The 22,063-nt window shown below is 44.0% G+C and overlaps 1 protein-coding gene across 6 annotated transcripts in view; it reads right to left on the bottom strand.

Moving 5' to 3' along the window:
• cnot3 (CCR4-NOT transcription complex subunit 3) overlaps window positions 1–22,063 on the bottom strand; it is a 91,111-nt gene that overhangs the window by 4,487 nt on the left and 64,561 nt on the right. For all 6 annotated transcript variants that reach the window (XM_033013391.1, XM_033013392.1, XM_033013388.1 and 3 more), the window contains 9 exons: window positions 21,638–21,780; window positions 20,102–20,155; window positions 15,674–15,846; window positions 12,400–12,542; window positions 10,614–10,722; window positions 9,006–9,162; window positions 6,098–6,200; window positions 3,154–3,352; window positions 1,539–1,671 (listed from right to left, as the gene is read on the bottom strand). In XM_033013391.1, the coding sequence (XP_032869282.1) occupies window positions 1,539–1,671; window positions 3,154–3,352; window positions 6,098–6,200; window positions 9,006–9,162; window positions 10,614–10,722; window positions 12,400–12,542; window positions 15,674–15,846; window positions 20,102–20,155; window positions 21,638–21,780 (1,214 nt within the window). The remainder of the gene's footprint in view (window positions 1–1,538; window positions 1,672–3,153; window positions 3,353–6,097; window positions 6,201–9,005; window positions 9,163–10,613; window positions 10,723–12,399; window positions 12,543–15,673; window positions 15,847–20,101; window positions 20,156–21,637; window positions 21,781–22,063) is intronic.

Below are 22,063 nucleotides of genomic sequence, written 5' to 3'. Positions count from 1 at the left end.
TACACACTTCATTACAGGGGACCACAAGAGACAAGGCAAGCCATTCAGATTCATTCCACCTGGCAGACCATCGAAGCCTGGAATGCTACTCAAAGGAACAGCTGTGTGACATGTACTTGGCACACGTTCCAAGTTAGGAATAATCTTGTGGAGATAGAACCTTTTATTTTATTCCCCCATAAGGGATGTGCGGGAAAAGCAGGAACAGGGTACGGATTCTAGATGATCAGCCATGATCTTATTGAATGGCGGTGCTGGCTCGAAGGGTCGAATGGCCTACTCCTGCACCTACTTTCTATGTTAACAATTTTCTCTCCCCGTATTCCTTTCTCCTCTCAAAAGAGGAGACTTATTTTGGAGGTGCACGGGTCCAAAACGCCCATTCTTCCCGCACAAGGCTAGGTGAGTGCAGGCAGGTGAACTACATCCCACCTTGCAATGACCAAACAAACGCACTTTCATCTGGTCAGGCAGCATCTCTGGAGTGAAGGAATGGGTGACGTTTCGGGTCGAGACCCTTCTTCTCATCCATTCCTCTCCAGAGATGCTGCCTGTTCCGCTGAGTTACTCCAGATTTTTGTCTGTCTTTGGTTTACACCAGCATCTTCAGTTGCTTCCTACACACTTTAATCTGGAGCCCACTGTGTGGTGGGACCTCAGATTGGATTAATGGCTCAGTGCAAGGATACAAATCCAGTGCAAAGTTATGGTAAAGGTGGTCCCAAGGACAATGTGAAGCTCTAATAAATGGGCAGCATCGAACTGCTTCCACCTGCTGCTAAAACTGAACCCAATTTCCATGTTATTCCAAGTATGAATCCAAAGAACGTTTGCAAATTGAAACCTGAACACTTCAGTGCCTTGTTACAGAATGGTTGACAGACACAAAAAGCTGGAGTAACTCAGCGGGTCAGGCAGCATCTCTGGAGAAAAGGAATTGGTGGCATTTCGGGTTGAGACCCTCCTTCAGAAAGAGATGCCGCCTGACCCACTGAGTTACTCCAGCTTTTTGTGTCAGTCTTCGGTTTAAACCAGCATCTGCAGTTCCTCCCTACAGAATTGTTGTACTGCTCAGAACTAGGGCAAAGGCTTAACAGGGATCTGAAGTCAAGTATTTCCACGCGGGGAGGAGCGAGTATGTACAATTTTTCCCACACAGAGGTTTGTGAATCTGTGGAATTCTTTGCCTCATGGCCAATTCTCTGTATGCTTTCAAGAGAGCATTGGATAGAGCTCATAACGATAGCAGAGTCAGGGGATATGGGGAAAAGGCAGGAATGGGGTATTGAGTGTGGATGATCAGCCATGATCACAGCTGGCTCGAAGGGCCGAATGGCCCACTCGTGCACCTATTTTCTATTGAAAGAACCGCCAGAGGGAGGTACAATTATAACATGCAAATATTATTTGGGCACATACTGGGATACAACAGGTTTAGATGAATATGGGCTAAATGGGATTAGTTTAAATCTTTATCGACATGGATGATTTGGACCGAAGTCCCTGTTTCCATGCAGCGCAACTCCACAAATACTCACCTCTAGGTAGTAGAAAATAAAGAAGAGTGTTTCTGTGGACAATCGTTGGTAGAACTCCAGTGTGTCCGAATGGACAGGGGGTATCTGATGGTGATAAGGCGGCGTGGGACATGGATTACGAGGGAGGTAGTGTCTGCAGCGGGGGGAAAAAAAAAATCAAACATTTATTCAGAAACAATGAGACATCCTGGATTTGACTAACCAATGTATAACTAGCAAAATACCACTCTAGCTCACAAAAAAAAATCAATGGATTTGGACAATGCCGTAACCATAGACTAAACCGAGTGACACTATCAAAATACTGGTATCAATGGCAAGGTCAACAGTTGGGGGTGCATTGTTGAATTAAACAGGGGTGGTCTATAACGCCTCTCTGTAGCCTGCACTGTGTGCGGGAACACAAAAATAAACCATCAAGACATACAAGACCGACAGCAGTAAACTCCCAGCCAACTTCAACTCCTCAAAAAGCAAACACTCTCCATTTTGTCAGCAGCTGATCAGTGTGGTCAACAATATGAAGTCAATTACAAACATAAGGAGGCAAGATTAATTACAACAAACATGTCCATCCTTAATAGCCGAGATTCCAAAACATACACACACCATGTTCATACATCTCTATTCAAGTGCAACGCTTAAAATCAAATCACCTCTCCCACATCACATCAATCTGCGGCAACATACTTGAAATACTGTCTCAACCTTGCTCGCCCATTGGAGGAAATAGAAAATCCATAATATTTGTATCCACAAAATCAAATGTGCCACAGCTTAATGGGCCATGTGACTTGGTTGAGGTAGCACTCAAGCAAAACCTGCCCACTGGAACAATAGAACAGCTTCACCAACACTATTCCCAGCTCGGATTTAATTTGTTGAACAAGTCAACGTTTATTTTATAACCCGAACACATAAAGCAGGATTTCTAGTTGTCTAAAGTTGTTTTACTGACATAATCGGGCTTTAGGTTTTGTGTGAAACAAAGAATATTTAAGTGGTTTCATTGCAAGCTATTAATGAAAGAAATCTAATTTCATAAATGTGATTTGAGATTAAAGCCCATAAGGTAATATGCTTTCCAGTAAGTCGGTGGGCCAGGCAGCATCTCTGGATAGAAGGAATGGGTGACGTTTCGGGTCGAGACCCTTCTTCAGAAGGAATGCTTGACGTTTCGGGTCAAGACCCTTCTTCAGAAGGAATGGGTGACGTTTCAGGTCGAGACCCTTCTGAAGAAGGGTCTCGACCCGAAACGTCACCCATTCCTTCTGGATGGAGGGTCTTCTTCAGAAAGGTCTCGACCCGAAACGTCACCCATTCCTTCTCTCCAGAGATGCCGCCTGTCCCTCTGAGTTACTGCAGCTTTTTGTGTCTATCTTCGCTTTAAACCAGCATCTGCAGTTCCTTCCTACACATATGCTGTCCAGTGGCTGGCTGAGGTATTTTCAGTTTTCGTAGTATTTTGATATTGCTGGGAAATGGATTTGTTGAGATTCAAAATACAAAATGTACAGTTCACGGTTTGAACCCGTATTCATTGTTTCTATGTTTCGAAATTAATCTTCTCATTTCCCCCCCGAATTTATCATCCTGCCCAGGAGTGACTACTGACCGTATTCTCTCAGAGTCCGACGGGTGAGGCATGTGTAGCCACGCTGATTCCACCATGTGCAGCTGGTATTCTTGGTCCTTGGATAGATGCACTGGGCTGAGTGGGCACACTCCCAGCATCGGTTGAAGATGAACCTCTGTTGTTTGCGGAACAGTAGATGTCATCGAGTTGCTCTGCGATGATGGGGTGCTGAGGAGAACTAGAGAACAAAAAACACAACGCATATTAAACAGAGCCCACAAGATTTTTTTTTTTTTTTAAAGTTTCGTTTAGAGATGTAGCGTGGAAACAGGCCCTTCGGCCCACCGAGTCCGTGCCTGCCAGCAAATCCCTGTACACTAATATTACCCTACACACTGGGGACAATTTACAATATTTACCCAAGCCAATTAACCTACAAATGAGCACTTGTTTGGAGTGTGGGAGGAAACCGCAGCACCCGGAGTAAACCTACACTGTCAGAAGGAGAACGAACAATCTCTGTACAGACAGCACCGATAATCAGGATCAAACCCGGGTCTCTGGCGCTGCAAGGCAGCAACTCTACCACTGCACCACCCATTAATCTTATTCATTCCATGGTTGAAGTAATAGCCTACCCTCCTTCAGGATGATTTACAATGAATGCAGGCCATGCTGACCATCAATGGTCAGATCTCCACTCCATGGTGAGCTTTGAGTACAAGAGCTCAAGCCTCATGCACCAGAGGCAGATGAACTAGAGTGCGGACTGAACAAGGGTTACTCGTGCAGCCAGACCAACTGAACAATAGTGGATAGCATCAGACAAAACTTCTCCACTGCACAAGGCATTGTTCATCATAAGGACTAGCAGACTCTAAATAGCATGAAGTATCCTCTGGAGATGAAAGACAGCAGGCACATGGCGGTACAGTGGTGTAACAGTAAAGTTGCTGCCTTACTACACTAGAGACTGTATGAATGGAGTTTATACATTCTCCCTGTGACCACCTGGGTTCCCCACATTCCAAACACGTCCAGGGTTGTAGGCTAATTGACATCAGTAAAATTGTAAATTATCCCCAGTGTGTAGAATAATGCTAGTGTGCGGGGTGATCGCTAGTCTGCGCGGACTCGGTGGGCCGAAGGGCCTGTTTCCCTACCATCTTAAAGGGCCTGTCCCACTTACGCGATTTTCTCAGGGGTCGCGGGGTAGTTGTGATTAGTTGCCCAAAGAGTCGTACCTTTTTCTTGTCGCCGCTGGATTTTCAACATGTTGAAAATTTTTGGCGACCTGCTGCGACTATGACGTGTGCCGGCAAGTGGGATAGGCCCTTTAAAGTCTAAAGCACGAGTAAGTTCAATGAGATTTAGATCCAAGTCTGCCCTCTTGTGAAGGATGAAACCCTTGCACTCTGCATGCATCAGGAATGATCAATGATCAGGAATACCTCACATTGCAATTTTATTTAAACCTGGTGATGCCCAAGTGTACGAGGTTACCTCAGCTGGAATTTCCCCACATATATTTGGGTGCTGGTGATTATCTGGCCTATTATCTGGGCAACATGAAACTTTCAGTAAAATAATTGGAGGATTTTCCAACAAACAGTTGCAACAGAAGTGGGCAACTGCTTCATTTGAGCCTCTTGGCTGGAGCATTCTGCGCCATTTGCCTCCTTTTAATCCCAATTGTGGAACAGCTCTGCCCAAGACCACAAGAAATTGCTCAGGTGTGGCTGTATCCCAGTCCATTACACAGACAAAACTCCCCTCCACACTGTCACACTGCCTCACTAAAGCAACCAACATAAAAGTTATCACAACTTTTTCACACCGAACATTCCCTCTTCTCCCCGCTCCTGTTGAGAGGGTACAAAGCATGTACCACCAAACTCAGGATCAGCTTGTTCCCCTATGTTATCAGTATTCTGAATGGTTCTCCCATAAACTAGGGTATAGTCCCAATTGCCCAACCTACCTAATCGGCATTAGACTTTTTCCTCAAACTGTATCGTTACAAGGCTGAAAACTACATCCAGCCCCTTGGTATTTTTCTCATTGCTCTACCTGGTGTATTTGTGTCTGGCTCTATATTAATTCATAGTATTATCTGATTTAAATGGACTGCACACAAACAAAAGCTTTTCACTATCTCGGCACACATGTGAATAATAAAACAATTACAATCCTTGTGTCCCATTTGTTCAGATTAATAAAGGCTGCTTTGATCCACAGTTGACAGTTCAGTGATCTTAAGGTGAACATTAATTCTTTCAAATATAGATAGCATCAGGAGGGCAGTACAAGTCACAAGGTGTCATCTTAGGGCAACCAAGTAGGCTGGGTGCGGATATCATTGGTATCTTCTCTAGAAGACCAGCCTCATGAATAGCAAACATTGCTTCCCCCAGTTTTCTCGTGCTCTGAACACTCCATCAATGACTTGATCAAGGTTTTGCACAGGCACTACAGCTTTGGTTTCCTCCTCAAACATTTCCAGGGTAACATCGAGCTTCTGGATATTCAGTTGGTTTACCAGTAATGACTGGTCAGTGATTAGGGATGAAACTCGGGTCAATTTTCAACCTCTGTCCCGGGTGAAGAGGTCGATTACTGCAAAACCATCCTTGAGCCTGAAAAGCCCCAGTTAACTTGTGGCATAAATCAGGGATTGCTGGTCGGCTAAACTCGGTGGGACAAAGGGCCCATTTCTGCACCGTAACTCTACACTAAACTAAATTCTTTATAGTTTACCATAGAATGTAAGATTTTGGCACCCATATTCCCATATGACTGTTGTAAAATACATCTGGAGTTCTATAAACACCATTATGGGGAGAAGGCAGGCACGGGTTATTGATTGGGGACGATCAGCCATGATCACAATGAATGGCGGTGCTGGCTCGAAGGGCCGAATTGCCTCCTCCTGCACCAATTTTCTATGTTTCTATGACAGGAATATAGGTCTGCAGGCACTCACCCCTCTCGTTCAAATGCAAAGACTGGACTTGCTCTTCCAATCCTGCACTCACAGCTGCTCGTTCTGCCATACTTTTTAAAGAGCTGAGTGTCTCTGGAGCCTGCTGCATGTATAGAAAAATCAAACAGTGTTAATACAAAGACATCCCAAACATATGCCTTGCATACAATGCATCATCTAAATGGCTTTCAGCACACACCGAGATCCCATCACGAGCAGTTCAGATACAACAGAGCTGCATTTTGAGGGAGGGGTAACAACTAGTATTCCCCTGGGCTTTGAGAGGTGCCCCAAGGCCTTGTATGCCCAGATGATAGCCCTTGGTTCAATGTGATCTGCAACAACACCCCAATAGAATGTCAGCCTAGATTATACAACCGAGCTCTGTACATAAACTTAAACCCAAAACGTTGACTCAGGTGAACGTACTAATAAATTGGCGATAATAACTTTTAATGAATGCCTAAATAAAGAATAATTTAGTTCCAAAAGCTAAATGCCAAACCTTGGCAATAACATCACTTCTTTTGCCGAGATAAAGAATACATTTCAAGAACTCTGTGATCTAAGAGTACTTAGGAATTCTCACAAATAATGAAGTGAGCAAGATAGAACATCGAAAACAAGAGTAGGGCAGGATGGACAGTAAAAGGTTAAATTAAAAGGATCACACATTCAATTGAAAACCCCACTAATTTTCCCCATGGAAACGATGAGACAACCCATCAAGCCTTTGCTGCAAAAAGCTGTGATAGACACTGGGAAAATCCCAATTTGAAGCAGCAGTAAGTTGGGCATGAACTGGAGTTTACCTTCAAACTGCAACCCTCTGAGCAGTACAGATTGTGACGTAACCAACCAGAACATTCTAACCAACAGTCCTTAGCCTTTCAAACAAAAACCTGTGTCAGGTTTTTATTTGCAGTCCTCACAGATACGGTAAAACTGTAATGTTTCATGCTTCAAAGGCTTAGCTGGAACACCATCTCATTGGCACAACAAGTCCTCAGTACATCAGGATTATACTTCAAAATAACAGACCCCAAGGCACTGCACCCTGCTTGGTACTGGAGACAATTGTAATAACAGACAAACCAGCTTTGGAAGTCCCCAAACAAAATAATGACACTTCTCCCCTCTACTATATCTGAATAATATTTGTATTTTGTTGCGCAAGTAAGCCACCTACAGTTGCCTGTAACATGAACAATGATTTCAAGACGAAAAAAAATATTTGCATAAGTACCAGTAAACAAAACTATGACATGCATTGTAATTATCTGAAATTGTAACAATATTTTGTGGGTTGTTTTGGGACCAAAATCAAATTTAAAGATTTAGTTTTTATGCTTCTCGCAATTTTTGTGGGCGGCGCGACTCTCGTCAGCAGCGGCCTCTGCAGTCCGTCTGTCTTTTTATTGTTTTCTGTCTTGTTCTATGTAGTTTTTATTGTATTTTTTGTCGGGGTATGTGTGTGGGGGTGGGGTGGGGTGGGGGAACTTTAAGGTCTTTCCCCTGCACGGGAGACCCGACCTTTTCTTTGTCGGGTGTCCGTTGTCATTGGGGCTGCAACGTGGAGCGGCCTCCAACAGGAATGACCTGGGGCTCCAGTCGCGGAGCTGCGGATTTACTCACCATCACGGAGCTGGCCGAGTCCGGAGCGGGTGGAGCGCTGCTGTGACCCGACACCCGGAGATTCGGAAGCTCCTACCGCAGGTCTGTGGACAGTAATACCGGGAGCCTGCGGGTCCCTGGTGGGAGACCGCTTTTCGGGGCTTCCGCAACGGCGACTTCTCCCGCCCGAGTTGCGGGGTTGAAGATTACCTGGAGCTGGGCCTACATCACCGCCCCGCGCGGCTTGGAATGGCCGCGGGACTTTGTGAGCGCCCGCCGGGGCTCCAACACCAAGAGCCCGCCGGGGCTCCAACACCAAGGCCCGGTGCGTGGCCTTGCATCACCCGGCGTGGCTTTAATGGCTGCGGGACATTTAACATCGCCCGCCGGGGGCTTTGGCTCTGTCTTTGACTCTGACATGGGGGGGGAGAGGGGAGAGATATGTTTAAGTTTTTCCTTCCATCACAGTGAGGAGGACTCACTGTGATGGATGTTTATGTGAATTGAATTGTGTTGGTGTGTGTCTTGGTTCTTTTTTTGTATGGCTGCAGAAACCAAATTTATTTTGAACCTCATGTGAGGTTCAAATGACAAATAAAAAGTATTGTATTGTATTGTAAGTTTACTGCAATTATTCAGGAGTTATAAAATTATGTGTGGATAGCAGCATTAATTCAAAACAAGAACCAATCTTCAGAATATCTATTCTAATGTAGCTACCAAACAGTGCGATCAGTTTGAAATTAAAAGAACAGCTTTGCAAACAGACAGGCCTGTCCTTGTATGCATCAGCCAAACGCGAACTGTCCCACATAAAACCGTAAATCTTCAGCTCCAATTATTTCGTACCATTGTGATAGAGATGAAGGAAGCTGCCAGACCAGACAAAATGGAGATATTGTACCTTCTAATGGTCCTGGCTACTGCTGGAGAGGTGTACTCATTGACCAATTCCTGAATCACCCCAAGGGTCCAATTATCAAAGTCAGTTGCACCAACAAGTAGTAACAGGACTGCACATAGCAGGATGACATCAACATGAACAATGTGATATCGGCATTCGTTGAGGGTGGACGTACAACATTAAACTCAGAAGTGCAGTGCTGTGCCTTGTATAAACTACTGTAAGAAACACGCATCAATATTGCCTCTCACAAAAGCCACTTTAAAGCAGACAAGGGTTTGTCAGAATTCCAGTAACCAATAGACACCAACTGTATACTGTTGAACTGCAGTGGTTGAGGACAGCAAGAAGGTGGAAGCACTTCACCCGCCCATTTTAATCTGTACGTACCTTCAGCTCCTGCGAGACAAACGGCAAGGGTCCATTCATCATGGCTGGTGTTGGTTTAAGATCAGAAAAGTTGGAGGCTTGTGTGTTGACCTGACTGGCTGCCAGTACAGGGATGATGCTTGTCGTGATAGCTACAGACACGCTGACCGGCTCTTTCCTGTGTAACAGAGGTTCATAAAAACACAATAAAATACAAGATGTCGTCACATTAACACCAATCTACACAAACTAGTCAGGTGAATTTATTTAACTTTCCTGAACAGCTCTATGCTTTGATCACTTTATTAGGAAGATGCCCCGAATTCGGCAGAAAACCTGAAAGTGGTCAAATTTAAGGACAGCAAATGTACGTTTGTAAATCTGCTCTGGGGATGCTGACAGTGCAACAGCTACAACATCACGTTAACAATCAGTAGCCTGCCAGGCCACCATTACGGTATCACATAGCACAAGACTGTAGACCAGAAGGGATTAAGACAACAGGGTTTTTTTCCCCTCAATGGACATCAGCAAATGAACTGAGGTTTTAAAGTAAGCAGACAGCCCATAAATTACAAAGCAGAAGTATAGGTGTTGTAAATGTGAAATAAAGAGAGATTTGGGAGGTTGGGCAACTTCTGGGGAGGGAATAAAGTTCCATATTATCAGACCCTCGGAGTTGTAATGAAGGGCAGTGATCTGAAAAATAGAACACATAACAGTACAGGAACAGGCCCTTCGGCCCCAATGTCTGTGTGAACGGGATACCAAGTTCAGCTAATCTCCTCGCCCGTTTGCGATTCATATTCCTCCATTCGCTGCATACCCATGTACCCATCTAAAAGCCTCTTAGATGCCAATATCGTGTCTACCCTCAACAACACCACTGGCAGCACCTTCCAGGTACTGACCACTTTGTGCAACAAAAAACACTTGCCCCGCACATCTCCTTTAAACTTTCTCCCTCTCACCTTGAAGCTATGTCCTCTATGCTTTGAGTTTTCCACCTTGGGGGGAAAAGGTTCAGTCTATCCCATCTATGCTTGTCATAATGTTGTAAACTTCCATCAGGTCTTCCGCAAGCCTCCGAAGCTCTAGAGAAATACAGCTTTCAACAGATGGTGCCTGGCTTGTTTTTATTTCACGAAACATACGGGAATAAATTTCAACGGCCAGTATGATTTAACGTTTGTTACCTCTTTCAGTTCCTAATCCAACACTGTGTAACAGAATTGACCTCCAAAAATCTAGTATTCTTTGACATTTTTAGCGAGCACTGTCAAGATTGGGGAAGGGGACAACAACATTGGAAGGATTGCAGAACCACAGCGCACAGAGTTGCTCAATGAGCCTCAGGTAGTTTCCAACAGCACCACTGACGGATATGTGCAGGAGGGAACTACAGATTCCAGTTTACACCGAAGATAGACTCAAAATGCTGGAGTAACTCAGCGGGACAGGCAGCATCTCCGGATAGGAGGAATGGATGACATTTCGGGTCGAGACCCTTCTTGAGATGTTTCGACCCAAAACATCACCCATTCTTTCTATCCAGAGATGCTGCCTGTCCCGTTACTGCAGCAAATTTGTGTCTAACCACTGAAGGATATAACAGACTGAGATACTCACACATTATTCTGGATGGGTGTGGTGCCACTCGGCTGACTGTTTGTACTGGAGGGAAGACTGTAGCTGTTTTGATGTTCCACACTGTTCTCAGCGACAACAGCACTGTAACCTGAAAAACATAATCCAACTTTAGCAGCATATCCCGAAGCGTGTCCACAAATAAATGCAACGATGATGCAATTAGGAAATGCAGTGACACACAGGCTCAGTAGCAACATCTGGGACACACTATGAGCCTTTATGACAAGGTAGTGAGCTAGTTACCATATGATCACTCAAATCATTGTGAATGGGAGAACAAATTTTGTTTCTAATTAAGGCTGTTGAAAAATGTTGAGTTTGTGTAATGAAAGGGCATTCAGCCCTTCATGGCTAGTACTAAATAAGATCATGGCTGGAATTTTTACTCAGCACCATTTGCATGCACTATCTCCATATCCTTAATATTTAACAACCTCTTGACCAGTGTCTGGAATATACTCAGCATTCGCGTCTCCAGGGCGCTCAGAGGACAGAATTCCAAAGATTCACCACTTCCCGGGTGAAGCTGGTTCTTCTCACTAGCCTTGAATTGCCAGACTTACTTTGAGACCGTGACCCCTGCTTTCTGACAGTATAACCTGAGTGAGCACCATCCTCACATCTAAAAGAACAAAGTGCTAGAGTAACTCAGCGGGTCTGGCAGCATCTCTAAAGGACATTTCAGTCTGAAGAAGGGTCACACCCAAAACATCACTTATCCATGTCCTCTACAAATCCTGCCCTACCCATTGAGTTACTCCAGCACTGTTCATTTTTGGTAAACCAGCATCTGCAATCCCAGGCATTTCTTTATCCTCGTGTCTATACCTTTTTAGCTCTGGTCTATTTAGTGCCCCATGTAATTTGAGCAAGATATACCCAACTGCACCAGCAAAATTAAATCCAACATACGATTTTCTTTGCTAATTGCTTGCTGTGCCTGTATATTAACTTTGAGCGATTCTTATACAAGGACAGTCAGATCCCTCTGAGCATCTTTTAAACAAAAATCATCTCTTAAGATAGCGTCTCACATTTTCCATATTATACCCCATCTGCCATGTCCTCACCCGTTCATCTATATCCCCAGCTTCTCTGCAACCACTTCACCATTATCTAGCTCTATAATCATATCTTTATTAATCTCAGTTTTAAAAAATGTTCACAGACAGTTAACCATTTTTTTTGGAAGTGCAACTAATTGCAGGATTTTGGTAACATGATCGCCACTGAACATAGAAAGCTCCTACAAGCAATAATTGCAAAATCTAATTCAGATAAACGGTTTCAGAAATGTTTGAACTTGCCATCTTCTGCCTCAGAAACGAATGCACTCGGTACATTCAATTCAGAAAAATGTGGGCACTTTTTAGTCGTTTACCACAAACTCAAATCGAGGTGCAACATGGATCACATGCAATGTAAAGCCCCCATCACTGTGCTTCAATAAGAGTCCTCCATAGCCCCTCCCTGAAGAAGCACCACAGCCCACTTGCGACCTTCCCCAAGTGATACTGCCAACTTTACGCCAGTTAAGAGTTTTAACTTGAAGCTGCGACTGAGGCCCAAAACTAAAGCAGAACGGTGGATGTCCACTCTGAATCTAACCCATGCCTGCCTAGATTATTCCACAATGATTTGATGCAAGACTAAATTGGGCCTCAGGGTTGGTGGGAAAGACATAGCACCACCTGGTCCCCACCAAATCTGCACCACTATTCCCCATGGCAGAACAAGTGCAGAGCAAGTGGACAGTATTACATACTTGCAGTCCCATTTTGCTGCTTGCTGGTGGGAATGGGCACCGCATTGGCAGGTCTTGACTGGAATGAGCTGGTGGTGTTGATTGTGGTGGTTCCCGCTGCCACAGCAGCTGCATAGGCAGAAACTGAGTTCGTCCCTTGCGTCCTGGAAAATAGGTATGAGAAAATCTTCAGTGACACCCATTTCCTCAAATCATTGAACCAATCTGAACAAGAGCATCACGGCATGCCTCTTCCTGAGGTGGATCCAGGCTGTCGCTCCAGCCACCTCCCAAGTCCATTCAAATTCCCGCTAAATTACATGAAGCCACCTCTTAGAAATAGATCTTTAGTCCATCAATGATGTTCTGCTGAACATGTATGACACAGGTGATTTGCATCTTGAATCCATTATATTGGAGAACATCTTCGGAGAACAACATTTTTCAACCACCTCAACAGTTTGAAGAGTTTTCTAAATTTCCAGTCTGCAAGAATTGCTTATACACATCACCCCACATGGACCTAATACCGAGGTGAATTCTTCCTCGTTCTGATTGAAGACATCAAGTTTTGCTCACCCCTCAGCTTCAACGCTGAGAAATTATCCTCAAATTTGAAGCCAAATTAAAAAAGTTTTTTTAAAGCACGGTGAAACTCAATCCCCGGAATGGATTATGGCAGCAATCTCTGGCTTACTAACTGCATTAGAGGGTTTTTAGAAAGTTACCAGAAAAAAGCCCCAAAATATTACAATCCCTGATATTTACTTCTCTTGCACTAGGTTAAACAACAAAACCATCTTGTGGTATTTCCCTAATCAGTCTCATCAATTATTTTAGAGAATACGTACAAACTCTTCAAACAAGGAAGGCTACGCCAACACCATCAGCTCAGCAAGAACGGGCATCAGGCAGAGTTACACAGGAAAGTGAGGGCCACCAAATAGGAAGCAGAGTTCAAACATTTTCACCAGTGATTATTGTTAATTAAACCATATAACTCCATAAACCATAGCCATTTACCCTTGACTTCTCCAAAGATTGATCATTTCCAGGAGGGGCTGGCCACTAAAATATGCAAGTGCCTTTTACGTTCCATTCCTCTTTTCACCCCGTATATGGTTGGCTAACAGGTGGGTGATCTGGCAAACATCGCTGCTCTGCACCCATCAAACAGAAGCTAACATGAATCTGAGGAAAGCGAACAGGCTCCCCTGGACACTTCCTAAGTTTCTGTAACTCTAGAACAAGGCGTGCATACATTCAATGTGCGTGCGAGCGTGTGTATATTAATTGAAGGCACAATACAGACAGGCCAGCTGCTCCCAATAAATAAACCTGAACACTAGAATATATCCCAGTGCAGAATCAAGGAACTGCAGGTTTCAGCGGGTCAGGCAGCATCTCTGGAGGTACAAACACTGAATTCTCCACTTTTCGGTAACTAACCTACAATCAGCGTCTCCACCTCCCATGTTTCCCTCGTCGTTGTGTCCCATCTAGATACACACCAATATCTCTCTTCCCCTCCCCCATCCCATCTCCTTATGCCTACATTCCATCCTCTGGCTTGACAATTCATGCCTCCTCTATCCTTATCGCACACTTTTTGTCTTTTCATCTCTCGCTTTTGTCCAACCATCTGTCAATCAAAACTGCCTCACCCATCCCCCGCCCCGCATTCACCTATCACTTGTCAGACTTTGTTACACCCCACATCTCTTCCAGCTTTCTCTCCCCACCCGCCCCCAAAAAACACAATCTGTCTGTAGAAGGGTCTCGACCTGAAACTTTACCTACCCATGTTTTCCAGGGATGCTGCCCGACGGCTGAGTTACTCCATCACTTTGCCTTTTCTTCTAGAATATACTCCAACTGTATCACAGAACTACCCCTACCTCAGATGTCCTTTGAAGTAACAAACTTAGTCTATAGTGAAAAGGTTCTGTATTTTGGACCCAGATATACCCAAATACTTGCCAGAACCACAGTAAGAACTGGGCTGAATGTTTAAACCTTCTCTTTGGACGTAAACATGACGGCAAAAAGCCTGCCATTTATTATTTATTTATTCATTCATGGGATGAGGACATTACTGGCAAATTGCCCATCCCTAAATGCCCCTGAATTAAGGAGGCAGTTAGGTATCAACAACATTCGCAATTCCGGAATCTCAAACAAATCAGACTGAGTACGTGTCACAAATTTCCTTCCCTGGGGAACATAATGAACCAGATGGTTTTAATCATCAAGTATTTTTACGATTACCATTAGAGAAACCACTTTTATTTTAAAAAAAATCCAAATTCTGGATGCTTAAATCTAAACCACAAAACTGCCAGGGTGGAATTCAAACTCCTATCTGGATCAATGGTCCAGAACTCTGGCTGCCAGTCCAGTTACATTATAATTACACCATTCTACACCTATTAATTATTAGTCTGACTGGCTTCAGAACCTCTGGCAATGCTTTGTTTGAACAGTGCACTTATTCCCGCAATACACTTCTGGTTACAGGCCTACCACAGGCTCCAAAAGCACAGCTTACGGACTCCGTAAGCTCACATTATTAAATTCTAAAGTCTGACGTATGGCAGTTCATATGAAAAGCAAAATCCGTTCTCCTCCCCAACCCTCCACTTTAAGAAATATATTTACATCATGTAGATTTTTTTAATTAAAAAAAATAAATTAAATCAGTCTTGTGTGCTTTTGATACCATTCATTACAATGCTGTGATGGCACGATTACCGGAGTGATTTTTGTGTAGTTTATAACTTATGGATGTCTGTAAAAATGGAATGCATTCATTCCACTGGGCATAGGGCACAGTCTGTACCCTGAAGGGCTGTTAACTTTCAACATTACACAGCAGCCACTTTAGACCCAAGATCCCAAAGAAAGCAAAGATGAATAGTTAAGGAACTCTTTGAAAGAAGAAAGTTAAGCTGAGTACATGTACATTACTTCTTATAAGTACAATGGCCACTAAATCACTGAAGTGGCACCTCAGGTAACAGTATCCACTCAGTTTAGATCACAGAGGGAATCATTTTTTCAGCTTTTGATGCTGTAGTGAGAAATCCACCCATTGAATCAAAAAGTAAACTTTTAACAAAACCATTTGATTCGGCCTAGAGTATTCGCTCTCCTTCGTTAAGATTTATACAGAACTCTGTCAGAAACATCAAGTATTTTCACCGTACTGTACAAGGCTTATGTTAAAGAACAAGATATTTCATGCCATTGCCAGAACTCGCTGCTTAGGTGTCCTCACTGAGGTGTCTGCACTTACAGAGTGTAGCTTTTGCTGGTTTGTAGCAGTTTGTTTCCCCCGTTGCTGGATCCATTCGAGGGCAGGGTCGGCGTTTTTGTGGTGATTGACCCCTGCACACTCTGAGAAATAGAAATGGACGGAGGGAGGTTGTTACTATGATGCGTCTTGCTGCTAAGAACTTTTGCAGGGGACTGAGGTTGGAAAAAACAGAAATAAAATGTGTGAATACATGACAAACGGAGAGGAAACAGACATTTCATTCACTTGCCGCCCCAGGCCATTCCAAACCACCCTTCCCCCACCGTGTCTCCAAATATACCCACTAAGATCACCAAAGCAACAAATTCTTATAAAATATCAAACTGAAACAGTGTTTCTCAGCCACAATCAATGTAACCTGATGAGCGATTTTGTTTATAATGAAGAGCAAACTTGCAGAAAAATTGCCAAGAATGTCAAAGGCCACAAGGTGGTGTTGTTGGGGAACTTAAACTATCAAAATGTAGACTTGTAACACAATATGGAGTACAGAGGAGAAGTAGGTGCCGAAATATGTGGAGAACTTTGTTTTTGAGCAATAGTTGATCAAAATGGCCCAATGTGGAAGGTTTCATTGCTGGATTTTGCTCGAGCATGGTCAAGTCAATGGAGCATGAATGGGGAAACAGATTAGATCAGAAATGCTCGGAATATTGATAGAAAAGTTAAGGCCAGTTCAAGGGGAAAAACAATCAATTGGATTGGTATCAATTTCAGTTGTGCGAGAAAAGAACTAGCCTGGGTGAATTACAACCCAAGCTAGCAAAGCAAAACTAATAATGGAAGGCCTGTAAGTGGAGCGGTGTCTGCCACAGTCTAGGTACATTCCCGTGAAGGAGCAGGGTTAGGAAATTATAGCCGTGGATGATCAAAACAGAGATTAAATGAGAGTATGATAGATGGCTGGTTGGAAATACTGCTAGAAATTGGGGCGATTACAGGAAACACAGAAGAGAAGTGAAAAGAGAAATGAGACGCAAAGATAGCATAAAAGGCTGTCAGTAAAAGTAAAAGTAAATCCAAATATATCCTGTAGACACGTGAACAGGGTGCAAAGGAAGAGGTGGGGCTGATCAGAGACCAAAACAAATCTATTCATGAAGGTAGGGGGCATGCTTGAGAAAATAAATCAATACTTTGACCACAAGAAACTGTACATGCTGGTTTACACAAAAAAAAGTACTGGAGTAACTCAGCAGGTCAGGCAACATCTCTGGAGAACACTGGCATTACTCATTGGGACCCTTCTCCACCTCACTACAATCAGTCTGAAGAAAGCTGGAAGAGAGGTGGAGACAGGACAACGCCTGGCAAGTGATAGGTGGAGACAGGCGATGGGCATTTGATGGTTGCACAAAGGCCAGCGATAAAAGGACACGGGTAGATAAGAAAGATGGATCTGATCCAAACGTAGGTAGGTGGGACTAGTGTAGATGGGGCACCTTGTTTGGTATGGGCAAGTTGGGCCAAAGGGCCCGTTTCCATGCTGCATGACTCCATGACAAAAGGCTGCGAGATAAGGAGAGAAGAAGCATAAGTGTGAAGCCAGGCAGTGATATACAGTAGGTGGAAGGGGAAAAGGGGATAGGACTGTGTGCAAAATAGGTGCATTTCCAGGTTTGGCACAGGGAAGAGAGGGGTGCAAAAGTGTGAGCGGAGGGGAAGGGCTTGTTTGTTGGTTAGTTACCTAAAATTGGAGAATAAAATGTTCATACCATTGAGTTGTAAGCTACCCAAATGAACACACTGGTATCCACCAAGGAAGAAGCTATTGCTGGAATCTTAAAGCAGGAGGTAAATATGATTCAGGATGGGACAAGAATTTCTGAAGGAAAACTGAGGTGCGTACTACAGCTAGCCCGGAAGGGATATGTCCTGGGTCGCTGAGAAAAGAGGAAACTACCGGAGGTTCGGACATCTACAGAATTAGGGGTGGTGCCCAAGGTCCGGAAGATTGCAAATATTACACCCACATTCAAAAATCAGGGTGGATATAAACCCAGAAACTGCACGTCAGTCGGTTTAATGTTGGAGGTGAGAAACGTTCCAGAAACAATCATGGACAGAGTAAACTTGTGTAATTGCACATTAATAGAGAAAGCCAGAACAGATTTCTTAAAGGCAAAGTGTGTCTAATTGACTATTTTTTATGAAGTAACAGAAATGCAGTTGAAGTGTTATATAAAAGTCTGCGAATGGGTGCCAAATAATAGGCTTATGACCAAGAATGAACACCAGAGGGAAAAAAAAAAAAAAAGGGCTGCCCAAAAAGAAAACTGGCTAAGGGAACAGGAAACAGCAATAGTGTAAGCCTGGCTTTGAGACTGGAGGGAAGTGTGCAGTGGAATTCACAGGGAATCAGTACTAAACCCACTAATTTACTTTCTTGTACTGACTGTGGACTTGGGTGTACTTGGCAGAATGTTCCACAACGATATAAACATAAGGGCATTAATGAAATTTAACGCAAAAAATATAATAAGGCGTTACGTCTTGGTAGGAAAAATGAGAACATAAGCTGGAGGGCACAATTCTAGAGCCCAAACATGCATTTTTCTTTGACACACCAGCTTGACTAGGTGGTTAAAAAAAGCATTGGGATACTTGGCACTATAAATCGGGGCATGCAGTACAAGATCAAAGTCATGATGAACCGTTAGAAAAGGCTGTTTTAGCCACAACTAGTGTGTTGTATCCTGTTCTGTTCAGTTAAGTTTGGAGATACAGCGTGGAAAGAGGCACTTCGGCTGAACGCCCAGGGATCCCCGCACATTAATACTATCCTACACACACACTAGAGGAAATTTATAATTGCACCAAAGCCCATTAACCAACAAACCCTGTATATCTTTGGAGTGTGGGAGAAAACTAGAGCGCCCAGAGAAAACCCACGCAGGTCTCGGGGAGAACATATCAACCCTGTACAGAGAGCACCCGTAGTCAGGATCGAACCCCAGGTCCCTGGCACTGTTAGACAGCAACTCTACCGCTGAGCCAACGTGCTGCCCAAACTGCCACATTTTGGGGATAATGTTCAAGCTTTAAAGGGCACAGGAGATATTTAGCAAGAAGATATATTTTGCGGAGAGGCTGGAGAAGCCTCGGAACAGAAGTGGTTGCAATGGGAGCTAATAAAGGATCTTGAAATCCCAAAAGGTATAAACAGGCAGATAAAAAGATTGTTCAAGAAGGAACTGAAGATGCTGGAAAATCTAAGGTAGACAAAAATGCTGGAGAAACTCAGCGGGTGCGGCAGCATCTATGGAACGAAGGAAATAGGCAACGTTTCGGGCCGAAACCCTAGGCCCGAAACTTTGCTTATATCCTTCGCTCCATAGATGCTGCCGCACCCGCTGAGTTTCTCCAGATAAAAAGATTGCTCCCAGTGGCAGGGGGGGGAGATATCAAGAACTGGGTGACATGGAATGAAGAACCTAAAATGACAGGAGCATTAACATTTTTTTTGAAAACAAGTAAATGATAGATAGATAGATAGATAAATACTTTCTTAATGATTAGGAGCAGAATGCATTACTGGCGAAAGTAATGCATGCAGATTCCATTGTATCACTTAAAAAGGGAGCTGGATAAGTATCTGAAAGGAAAGAGTTTGCTAGGCGTTGAGGAAAGGGCAGGGGAGGACTAGCTAGGTTTCTCCTTCAAAGGGCTAGTATGGACCCAACAGTTCATCCGACCATCTTATACCCAGTGTGATTCAGCCATCTCAGATTTCCAGCACCTGCAATACTTTGCATAATACAGGTTTATTTTCATAATGAGAAACTATGGAACGAGACAGAATGTTGGCGGCTCAGACAGTGTGAGCTACAATTCCCTGCACTTCAAGCTTCAATGCATCAGAGAGGCATTACATGAAAGGTGGATATTTTCCTCAGGGCTAAAGGGAAAATGTTGCACTCCCAGCACCCAGTTAAGGAGCTGTCCCAGAGAAAAATATCAACCCTTTGTGAATTGTCAGGGAAGTAAAACCCTACAAATAGTATCTGAGGGGTAATTTTTTTAATGCAGAGGGTGGTGGGTGTATGGAACAAGCTGCCAGAGGAGGTAGTTGAGGTAGGTACTATCGTAACGTTTAAGAAACATTTACAGAGATACATTGATCGGCCAGGTTGAAAGGGATATATGGGGCACACGCAGGTAGGTGGGACTTGTGTAGATGGGATATGTTGGTCGGTGTGGGCACGTTGGGCAAAAGGGTCTGTTTCCACGCTGTAAGACTCTACGACTCCAAATACAAATGTTGATGATTATGCTCCATTTGTACTGCAGTTCCCAAATGTGCAGATTTTACACAGCAAGGCACAAATCAGGGCCCCAAGCTGAATTTGATGACAAACATTTTCTACAATACAGAGTGCAGTTTGCCCACTCTGAAAGCAGACTAACCATGCTCATTTCGCTGTCCGACCTACTCCGCTTCCTTTCATCTTCATGATTTTCCTGAGGGAAAAAAAAAAAAAAGTATTTCAAAATTAGCACAAAAATAGCTTAACGTCCCAATGATTCCATGATTCAGTGCACCCTTTCTACGAAATCTAGGTAGGTTTAGATCTATTGTCACATGTACCATTCTTTCTTCAGCCCCCTTCGGTCACGGCGGACCATGGGTGCCTCCAGGGTGCTATTCCCTATATGGAGGACGCCTGTGCGTGACTTTGTTAAACGTGGGGAGACTGGTGCACAGACAGCCACCTTGACAGATCTGGGTCAGGATCCAGTGGCATGGAGTCCAAGACGACCGGAGACCCTTTTCTGCTGCAGCCTTCATCCGCCTTCCCAGCCGTTGTGACGCTCCACTAAGGTCAGCCATCGTCCTCCGCCTGTTCCACCGTTGAGGTCTTGGTTGGATTGCTCTTTGTCAGAGACCTCCCCCTCGACCTTACCGCCATGAGTGGCCCTACCAGGAGCATTGCTCCAGACGGCACTGCTCTCAGGATCTCAGGTCCACACAAGCTTCTCCACCACGACATAGTGACAATCCAAAAGTACAGTGAAAAGTTTTATTTTGCATGCTATCTAATCAATTAACACTATACACAAATACAATCAGGCCAAACTCAAGTACAATAGGTAAAGCAAAGGTAAAGATAGAGTTCAGAATAAAGGTCTCAGCATTGCAGCACAGCTGTTTCAGACATAAAGTCCAATGTACCCATTGAGGTAGAGGTAAATTAGATGGTACCCTCGTTTATGGAAAGACTGTTCAAAATCCTTCAGTAAGATAGTCCTCATGAAGATATTTATCCAGATTGATCGGAGAAAGGAGATCTCAAGCATGTAGCAGATGCAGAATAAATACTCAATAATTTTTGAGCATGATCGGGTTGAGATGGCTAGAGACTTCTATGAATCTCTCCTCAGTGCAGAAACCCCTTAATAAATTGATAAACATGTCTGTGTTGCAGTTATACAACAACAAAGACTTGAACAATTGTCATTTGAACCAAGATACAGTGATACAATGATAGAGCCAGAGTAGCAGAAATACTTCCTCAAAATAAGAGCAATATCCTAGCTTGAAATATTTAAATTAGAAGATAATCTTACACCAAAAATCTGTATTTGACCAGCATCTTACTCTGGAATAGCAAATGCAACAGACCTGCCCAGTCTGTGACATCAAGGCTTCTCTCATTACCAGCTGAGACACAACAATCCAGAAACATGCAGTTCAAAATATATCCTCCACCTGATATGATCCAGTGGGCGGAGACCACAAGTTGGAGAGAACATAGCAATGAATTACAGTACGAGCCAGTACCTGGATCAGCATTCGACTTCCCCCCCCCCCCCACCAACCACCACATCATGGACCATTCCTTCTGACCTTGCCGAGCCAGGAGACATTGCAATTATTTTGACAAGTTCTTCTCTCAAAGACTTGTAAACCAGATTCAGCACAGAGGACATGGAATTACTCACCACGGACTGGTTGGCTGGACTGAGGGGTACAGGAGAACTTGAGGTTGTAGAGGTGGGAGTACTGTTGCACTGGTTAAAAAGTTCATCTTCCACATTGCTGTTACTGTTGCTTGCTGGTGATGTTGCCATGATTGCTGTTTGTGCTGCAAACATGGAATGAAGTCCATTAATACCGAAAGGTGTCATTGGTCAGGCTGCTGCACATGTCCGACAAGGCATTGTGATGGTGCAGGAGCAGAGGGTGCATTCCCTCCTCACTCAGCACTGTTGACCGGGCCAGCCAGCCACACTCCCTCACTCCCTGCTTCCCTGCCTGCCTTCCCTCCTTCCTTCCCCAGTCTCCCAGGGCTAAATTAGCAGCACCTGAACGTCTCCTGATTGGAATCTCCTGATAGGAGTGTCAGAGACACTTTTATAACACCCAAT

Source organism: Amblyraja radiata, chromosome 38, assembly GCF_010909765.2.
Source record: "Amblyraja radiata isolate CabotCenter1 chromosome 38, sAmbRad1.1.pri, whole genome shotgun sequence".
NCBI classification, from domain to species: domain Eukaryota; kingdom Metazoa; phylum Chordata; class Chondrichthyes; order Rajiformes; family Rajidae; genus Amblyraja; species Amblyraja radiata.
This window is presented reverse-complemented; position numbering and strand designations above follow the sequence as displayed.